Source organism: Doryrhamphus excisus, linkage group LG2, assembly GCF_037039965.1.
Source record: "Doryrhamphus excisus strain RoL-2023G ecotype Guam linkage group LG2, RoL_Dexc_Guam_v1.1, whole genome shotgun sequence".
Classification (NCBI taxonomy): domain Eukaryota; kingdom Metazoa; phylum Chordata; class Actinopteri; order Syngnathiformes; family Syngnathidae; genus Doryrhamphus; species Doryrhamphus excisus.
The window spans coordinates 27,271,725-27,280,523 of NC_136358.1; the positions used below are offsets into that span (position 1 = coordinate 27,271,725).

Consider the following 8,799-nt stretch of genomic DNA (forward strand, 5'->3'; position numbering starts at 1 on the left):
AAAAAAGTCTAATTAAATACTGTCTTGGGTCAATGAATACAGGACAACATAAACCAGCTTTTAGTAAAGGTTACAAAGGAAAACATGACGGTGGGGTGTCTCATGGCTTTTGTAGAAAATAATGCATGCATAAAAATGAGCACTCAACCTTTTGGTTTTGATCAGACGAAATTATTTGTGCAAGTGCCTCTTCAAAATAAACCACATCTACATATTTTGCCGTGTATCCATGATCATACTAGATATGTGGACATTGACATTTCTGTAATAAATTAAATCGCTCCAGCCTCCATTCACAAAAATCAGGCTCTTCTGGTAAGGTAGGGGAGGTCCATCATGAGGCTATCCACTTCAGGGACCTGCCTTGTCAGCCTCTCTTTCCTTTGACCATTTTTTTTGTCAAACTCTGCAGTAATCTCAGCCAAGCTCATACCTTTGGTCTCTGGGAACGTGACCCCCAAAAACACAGCTGACACCAAACACACGACCAAAAATGGCAGCAGGCAAACGCTCCCCAGATTGGTGACTATAAAAGGGAACAACATTCCCACTAGGAGCTGATTGAGCCACAGTAGCGATCCGGCGACCATGTATGCCGCAGGTCGGGCTGACTGGTCAAAGATCTCTGCTGGTAGGACACCTGTCACACCTGCAGGGCCCAAACCAAAGCTAAGGATGTAGGCGAACACGCATACCATGCTGAGGTAGGACATCCCTCCCACTCCTCGTCTTTGCAGCGTGAGGGCGACAGTGAAGACGACGCTCCAGCATGACATAAGAGTGTATCCTCCGACGAGAAGACCCTTCCGACCCACTCGTTCAATCAGTAGGTTGCTCAGTACCGTCGCAGTCAGTTCAGATGCTCCTGTTCCAATGGTTGCATACTGGATTTTGTCCATAGGGATGCCTGCCTCGGCAAAGATGTAAGACGCATAGAAGTAGATGGAGTCAATACCACAAAGCATCATGGAACTACTGGCCACCATGACCGTTCCGAGTTGGGATCGCAGGTCACGATCCTTGAAAAGGGACCACGGTGTCTTAGCAGAAGATGCAGACCCTGCATTTAATTGTGTCTTCCGTTCTTCAAGCATTTCCTGTATTTCCACAACTGGCGCCACACCACCACGGAATCTTTCAAGGGCCTGGACGCATGCTACTGTGTCTCCACGGTCAATGAGCAGATATTTGGGGCTTTCAGGGAACCAGGGTAATGTAAGCATCTGGATCACGCCTGGAAGCATGTTGCTGGCTAGTAAGTAAGGCCAGAGATGTTCTGCGCCCAATACCTCAGTCAGTCCCACAACTTGGCCTAAGAAAATCCCAAAAGCGGTGAAAACAGCGGAGGAAAAAGCCACAGCTCCTCTGAGGTGTTTGGGGGCGCTTTCTCCAAAGTACATCGGCTGGACATTCATACTCACACCTGAATTAATCCCCATGAAGAACCTAGCCAAGATGATCATCTCAAATGATCTTGCAATTCTGCACAGAAGAAAAAGCAGACCTCCTGCAAACAAAAATGAGTTGTTCAAAAGCAGAGTCGTCTTCCTCCCAAAACGGACAGCCATTGGGCCAGCTAGCAGGGCCCCAAGCAGACCTCCAAGTGAGAAAGCTGATACAATAAAAGTCCACACCAGAGTCACATGAGGAGTTTCCAAGCCTGCATTCCAGCGTGCTGTGTAGGTATCATTGATGAAAGTCTGGATGTAGCCCGTGGGGGAGTTAATGACTGAAATATTGTATCCATACTGGAAGGTGCCTCCAATGGCGGCAGAGCACACAGTCAGAGCAAGTGTTCTGTTACTTGATGGTTTGCTGGTTTCATGTGGTTGAGGATGTTCTGTTAGCTTCATGGGAGGCATGATGGAGATCCTTCCTTCTTTTCCTCTTCTAATCCAACACAAGGAGCAAAGTGTCTTTCGTTCGACTTCTGTGTAATACTGCAGGGACGCATTTGTAGTCACTTAAATATTCTATTTAGTCAATTATAAATGCACCTTTTTTAAAATGTAACTTTTAGGTTCATGTTAAATGAGATATGAATTTAATATGTAGCCAGTTCAAGGTACTTCTCTTTGCCCTCCAAGGTTTTTGTATGACGAAAAATAATTGTCCATGTTAAAGTACTCTTAGTGTCTGACAGCCAAACCAAGAGATGACAATGGGTTTTTTGGATGCAATTATATGACGCCCTTGGTATTCAAGTGAGTTTGGGAAGCATGTACAAGATGGACCATGCCGCATTTGTCAATGTGTCTTATCCATGTGTTTCAAGGGCACCCTCTAGGTCGTTACCAGCCATTAAGTGGCACAGAAATAGACATTTACTTTCATGCAGGATCAGGGCCCGGGATTTATTCATGTAAATAAGCTGTGCCTGTTTATTAAGAATTGTGTCACTCACGACTCTACTTGCCCTGGACAAAGTCATTGCTCCAAGTTGCCAATGATGCACCAACGCTAATATTTTAGATGTAAATGGTTGTATTCTCAAAGTGAACTGCCAATGGGCTAAATGAAGTCTGCCAAGCAACAAGTGGCTGAATGTGTCTTGACAAGGTCAACATAATCCAAGCTTTTGCTGATTAGTATTGCTACATGTACTGACTACAGGCAAAATGTCAAGTTTTGTATTTCAGACTATTTACCGTCCATGTAATATAAGCGACTGTGATCGTTGTGCACTTCAGCTGTATTAAAAGGTACTAAGTAAAAAGGTGGGGAAGCAATGTTAAACATTAATGTCACAACAAAGAGTCATTAAAAATGGAGACAGAACTCAGTTTCACATATGCATGATATAAATATTTTATTATTGTATTATGCGGTAAAAATAAATATAACCTTTGAATCCTGGTTAAAAAAAAAACATATAATAATTGTCATACAATACACTCTTTGGGAAGATGTGTCATGCATGTGATGCAAAAATGCAAGATCTAATGTTGCATTTTGAATGACAAAGTCCTTGAACCATTCAAGGAATATACAGAAAGTGCAGCATACAGTAGGCCTCAAAAAGACAGCAGTATTAAATTCAATTGTGAAATTGGCGTTTGATTACTCAGCAAAAGACAACGCAACAGGGACATCTAGTGGCTATTTTTTAAAATTGCATCTATAAAGTGTATTTGGTTGCACAGTAATCCAGCATGACTTTTGGTATTCAAACTAAAAGATAAGAAACATGTCTACCTGCACATGGTCTGACAAATATAATCCAAATGCACAAAAATGATTCATAAATAACATAGAGGATAAAAAGCACAAAAGGTGAAAGTGGACACTTTTGAACTTCATGGGAAGGTGCTCAATATACAGTAGTCGGTTTACACAGCAGTAAAACAATATATAGTACTGAGCTATTTGGCAATCAAACCTTCAAAACAGGCAATATTGCCTTATTTTATATTCCAGGTAGATGTAATTCATCAGGGCCACACAGTTAGGAGACACAAGTTCAATTCCACCCTCGGCCATCTCTGTGTGGAGTTTGCATGTTCTCCCCGTGCATGCGTGGGTTTTCTCCTGTTACTCCGGTTTCCTCCCACATTCCAAAAACATGCTAGGTTAATTGGCCACTCCAAATTGTCCATAGGTATGAATGTGAGTGTGAGTGGTTGTTTGTCTATATGTGCATTGTGATTGGCTGGCGACCAGTCCAGCTGGGATAGGCTCCAGCAATGCTCATGAGGATAGGCGGTAGAAAATGAATGAATGAATGAATGTAATTCATCAGTCAGGCGAGACTACAATATTTCTATATATTTTATATTAATACATTAAAAATAGGATCTCTTGATTAGACATTCCTGATGAGGTCACAAAGCTAAAGACCAGTTTGGTTGAAATGCAGCAAGCACTTGTATGCATAGACTTTAAGATAATATACCATTGGACTTAAATATCCCTTAAATACGTACATCAAATCACCCTGATTTCAGGGAATGTTATCATTGTCCAGATCTTCTGCTAAAGTCGAGAAGGAGCTGGCCTCCCCCATCTGGTTGTGATCCTTCATAGACCGCTCCTCCTTCTTTCCATTCAGTCTATCAAACTCTGCCTTAATCTCTGCAAGGCTCTTGCCTTTTGTCTCTGGGAACGTGACCCCCAAAAACACAGCTGACAACAAACACACAACCAAGAACGGCAGGAAGCAAAGGCTTCCAAAACTGCTGACGATAAATGGAAACAACATTCCCACCAGGAACAGACTGAGCCACATTAGCGATCCGGCGACCATGTATGCCGCAGGTCGGGCTGACTGGTCAAAGATCTCTGCTGGTAGGACACCTGTCACACCTGCAGGGCCCAAACCAAAGCTAAGGATGTAGGCGAACACGCATACCATGCTGAGGTAGGACATCCCTCCCACTCCTCGTCTTTGCAGCGTGAGGGCGACAGTGAAGACGACGCTCCAGCATGACATAAGAGTGTATCCTCCGACGAGAAGACCCTTGCGACCCACTCGTTCAATCAGTAGGTTGCTCAGTATAGCAGCAGTCAGTTCAGATGCTCCTGTTCCAATGGTTGCATACTGGATTTTGTCCATAGGGATGCCTGCCTCGGCAAAGATGTAAGACGCATAGAAGTAGATGGAGTCATTGCCACAAAGCATCATGGAACTACTGGCCACCATGACCGTTCTGAGTTGGGATCGCAGGTCACGATCCTTGAAAAGGGACCACGGTGTCTTAGCAGAAGATGCAGACCCTGCATTTGATTGTCTCTTCCGTTCTTCAAGCATTTCCTGTATTTCCACAACTGGCGCCACACCACCACGGAATCTTTCAAGGGCCTGGACGCATGCTACTGTGTCTCCACGGTCAATGAGCAGATATTTGGGGCTTTCAGGGAACCAGGGTAATGTAAGCATCTGGATCACGCCTGGAAGCATGTTGCTGGCTAGTAAGTAAGGCCAGAGACGTTCTGCGCCCAATACCTCAGTCAGTCCCACAACTTGGCCTAAGAAAATCCCAAAAGCGGTGAAAACAGCGGAGGAAAAAGCCACAGCTCCTCTGAGGTGTTTGGGGGCGCTTTCTCCAAAGTACATAGGCTGGACATTCATACTCACACCTGAATTAATCCCCACAAGGAACCTGGCGAAGATGATCATCTCAAATGATTTTGCCACCCTGCACAGAAGAACTAAAACTCCACCCACAATCAGAAATGCGTTGTTCAAAAGCAGAGACTTCTTCCTCCCAAAGTGGACAGCCATGACGCCCGCTAGCAGGGCCCCAAGCAGACCTCCCAGCGGGAACGCTGATATGATAAGAGTCCACATCAGAGTCACATGGGCAGGTTCCAAGCCTGTGCCGTAGCGTGCTGTGTAGGTATCATTGATGAAAGCCTGGATGTGCCTGGTTGGAGCGTTGACAATTGAAATATTGTATCCATACTGGAAGGTGCCTCCAATGGCAGCACAGCACACCGTCAGAGCAAGTGTTCTGTTACTTGATGGTTTGCTGGTTTCTTCTGGTTGAGGAGTTCCTGTTAGCTTCTTGAGAGGCATGCCTGTCCGACACAGAGAGCAAAATGCCTTTCCTAAAATTCCTTTGCAACACTGTGGCAATCCCTTGTTGTTCTAAATTGCAGGTGCACGTGTACTGTAATTGCTAAAATGACGCACCTTTGATCTGTATTATCAGCATGAGCATTCTTTAGCCTTTAACATTACAGCAACATGCTTTCCTTAGCAGCAGCTACAGACGCTGAAGTATCGTAGCTCTCTGATAGCAAACTTGATGTGGTTGCCATGCAAATGACCTCGCTGAGCAGGTAAAGTGCGTCTATAATCATTCGACATCCTTGTTGATTTCAATATTCCCTCATTTATAACTGTCAGATGAATTGCAGTTAAATTGAAAACATCCCAATAATTATTTTCAAATTCCAATAGTAGTGAAGTATTATATTACTATTATATCACGCTTATTTGTGTGTTTATAAAAATATTTTCAATTAGAAATATTGTGTTTTCCTTGTAGACTAAATAGAGGGATTGTATTTATTGAATGTCGTGTAACCGCTGCAGTGCCATCGTCATCACAATGCGACTGTTATTGTCTGGCGTGTAGAAGGATAAATGTAAGTAACCGCCGCTATTTCTTTATTTTGTAATATAAAATTTGTATTGGCAAATTATGTTAGAGTAAGGAGTGGATTTTGCTTGGTACACTTGATTATTTTTTTTTACCATGCAAATATGTATATAAACGGTAAGGTAGCGTTTGTTAAAGGCTCAATCGTAGTCACCAAGGATTCGTCATCCGCATGCAATGGTGCATCATGCTGTTATAACTGGCAGATGAACGCCATTAAATGTGGGATATTTGCGCCAGTGTACCTGTAATCTGGTAATTTTGTCCCTTGACGGGCCCTTGCTTTTTGCACTTCATATCACAAAGCAATTTCCTGCAGGGCACCTTCGCCAACCAAAAAGAAAGAGGATGACAAGAGTAAACAACGAGGTAAACAGAAATGTGCAGCCTTGAAAGATGGGGCTGACAGAGATCGGGGCAAAGTAAAGAACAGAACACGACGTGGTGCTTCCAGTAGGAGCAGCAGGTACAGACCCTTTTCTGTTTGAATTCATTTGTGAGATACAGATTTGAAGACTAACTAGTAATTCTCCCTTTTCCAGCTCCAGTAGCAGCTCGGGTTCTAGTTCTGGCTCCTCCAGTGGCACCAGCTCTTCCGCCTCCAGTCACTCAGGCTCTTCCAGCTCCCGTTCATCTTCCTCCTCATCGTCCTCGCCAAGCCCCAGCCGGCGGCGACATAACAAACAACGCTCCCGCTCAAAGTACACACAGACACATTTTATTCAACATACTGACAATAGTTAATATTTAATGTCCGCAGGTCCAAGTTGGCCAAGAAAGATGACCGGGACCGTCGAAAGAGGAGTCCGGCTCCGAAACCCACCAAGGTCTACCTGGGCCGGCTGACAAGAAATGTCATCAAGGTAATGCCTAAACATCTGGTACATTACCTTGAAAGACATAAATAACATGACACATCTCCTGGGTGTCATCAATATGGCTGATGGTTAAACAAATACAGCCTTATTTAATAATAATAATAATAATAATAGTCATGAATTCCATTTAATGACCTTTACTATTAGGCACAACATTCACCACCTGCACAGCAAACGTGACCTTTGCAAAGCTTTGTAAAAGTATTTTTCTCTCCAAAAGGAGCACATCCAGGAAATCTTCTCCACCTATGGCAAGATCAAGATGATTGACATGCCCATGAACCGCGTTCACCCCCACCTTTCCAAGGGCTATGCTTATGTTGAGTTTGAGACCCCTGATGAAGCAGAAAAGGCACTTAAACACATGGATGGAGGTACAATATAGTGTGGTGGGACACCCAGAAGGACGAATGGATGTTAAAGAGGGTTGTTTTCTGTGTTGTAACATTTCAGGACAGATTGATGGTCAGGAGATAACAGTCATTGCTGTCCTAACACCCACGGTGCGTGCCCCCCCTCGCAGGATGTCCCCTCCTCGTAGGATGCCGCCTCCACCCCCAATGTGGCGACGCACTCCTCCTCGGATGAGAAGAAGGTGAATGACAGTGCTGAGGCAATGCTAGACACAACCCTGCAGCTGTTTTTCTCACAAATCCATATCTCATCTTTTAGGTCTCCAAGGTCGCCACGACGACGCTCCCCAGTCCGGCGCAGGTCTAGATCACCCGGCCGCCGTCGTCACCGGTCCCGTTCCAGTTCCAACTCTTCCCGCTAAACATCAGTATCACCCAACTGTGAGTTTGTCTTGTTCTGTGAGATTAGAAACAACATTTTGTTGTCTGACTTCTGAGAAACAAACTTTCAAACTTAGGGAGTTGAGGCATAATAATCTGACTCACGGTGTCATCAACACTCAAGTCACCACACAGCAACTTAACACTCAATGGGTGTACCAAAGAAATGTATAAACAAGTCCCAATACAGGTTTACAAAAACAACAATTTGAATGTTTTCCCATATTGCATTGCAACTGAGCAAAGCACTCTTTGGTGCCTGTCGGGGTGCTGCAATGATATCAGCCTCCCTCTCAGAGGCAACATCGAACAATTTTCAATGCCGCCTGTCCTCCATTTTAAACCAGTATTAGTACTTGTTTGTATACTGTATTTCTTAGGTACGCCTTTTGAGTGTTAAGTTGCTGTGTGATGATTTAATTGTTCTTTGTAAAATGACACCATGAGTCAGACTGAGTAATGATGTCCTGCAATTTCCAATGGGTTGACAAGCCTCTCCTGTTTTTTTCATAGCTCATGATTGGCTGCCTGGTCCTCACAGACTTGTGTTCACCCCAATATGACATTTTATGATGTTGATATATGCAGCTTCTTGTCCGGTGTGGTTTATGTATGTAGAAATTTGATCTTCCTCTAAATTTAGTGGGTACGGCTTTTTCACCGGAATTTATGGCAAACGTTACACAAGATGGAGCTGGCTCTGGACAGTACAATATACAGTATGTGTCATAACATCCCTCTTGCATGTATTTATTGATATTTATTTGACTATTATTTAAACAGTACTAGTGGTTATTATATATTACTGTTTTTTTATTTAAAAACTTCAGTTAATTGGATACTGTGCAGCTGAGCCACTTTGTTGTTTTGATCCTGTCTTATTTGGAAGTATCCCCCCCCCCCCCCCAGTGGTGGACTAGTGCAATCTGTTTAAAGTACTGTTGCGTGTGATTTTCGTTTTTGACCTGACAATAAAGGTTATGCCTCCTTTTGACTGACCAATCATGCAGCTTTGTCTTCTGT

The 8,799-nt window shown here is 43.7% G+C and overlaps 2 protein-coding genes and 1 pseudogene across 3 annotated transcripts; 1 reads left to right on the plus strand and 2 right to left on the minus strand.

The window, feature by feature from the left end:
* Window positions 1-302: 302 nt before the first annotated feature.
* Window positions 303-1,885, minus strand: LOC131110011 (solute carrier family 2, facilitated glucose transporter member 11 pseudogene; annotated as a pseudogene).
* A 920-nt stretch (window positions 1,886-2,805) lies between these two features.
* Window positions 2,806-5,814, minus strand: LOC131109296 (solute carrier family 2, facilitated glucose transporter member 11-like). Its single transcript, XM_058061160.2, has 2 exons — window positions 5,633-5,814; window positions 2,806-5,517 (listed from the first exon to the last, which is right to left on the minus strand). Exons 1-2 carry the CDS (start codon window positions 5,658-5,660, stop codon window positions 3,941-3,943), a joined length of 1,605 nt encoding a protein of 534 aa, XP_057917143.2. The 5' UTR covers window positions 5,661-5,814; the 3' UTR covers window positions 2,806-3,940.
* LOC131109299 (uncharacterized) lies at window positions 5,680-8,746 on the plus strand. 2 transcript variants are annotated; one of them, XM_058061164.2, is made up of 8 exons: window positions 5,680-5,781; window positions 6,424-6,570; window positions 6,647-6,805; window positions 6,865-6,967; window positions 7,203-7,356; window positions 7,436-7,577; window positions 7,655-7,776; window positions 8,290-8,746. In XM_058061164.2, the coding sequence occupies exons 1-7, from the start codon at window positions 5,759-5,761 to the stop codon at window positions 7,755-7,757; spliced, it is 831 nt and encodes a 276-aa protein (XP_057917147.2). In that variant the 5' UTR covers window positions 5,680-5,758; the 3' UTR covers window positions 7,758-7,776; window positions 8,290-8,746. The 2 variants fall into 2 exon arrangements, with proteins under 2 accessions (XP_057917147.2, XP_057917148.2); XM_058061165.2 differs by lacking the exon at window positions 5,680-5,781 and adding an exon at window positions 6,006-6,090 and having other exon boundaries at window positions 8,290-8,745.
* The last annotated feature ends 53 nt before the right edge of the window (window positions 8,747-8,799 follow it).

Bases quoted from the DNA above. Each gene is read 5' to 3' on its own strand.
- LOC131109296 (XM_058061160.2), bottom strand. From the start codon at position 5,660: ATGCTCATGCTGATAATACAGATCAAAG. The intron at 5,518-5,632 runs GTGCGTCATTTT...TGTGTCGGACAG, and splicing joins GCTGATAATACAGATCAAAG to GCATGCCTCTCAAGAAGCTA.
- LOC131109299 (XM_058061164.2), top strand. From the start codon at position 5,759: ATGCAAATGACCTCGCTGAGCAG. The intron at 6,571-6,646 runs GTACAGACCCTT...TCCCTTTTCCAG, and splicing joins GCTTCCAGTAGGAGCAGCAG to CTCCAGTAGCAGCTCGGGTT. The intron at 7,578-7,654 runs GTGAATGACAGT...CTCATCTTTTAG, and splicing joins CCTCCTCGGATGAGAAGAAG to GTCTCCAAGGTCGCCACGAC.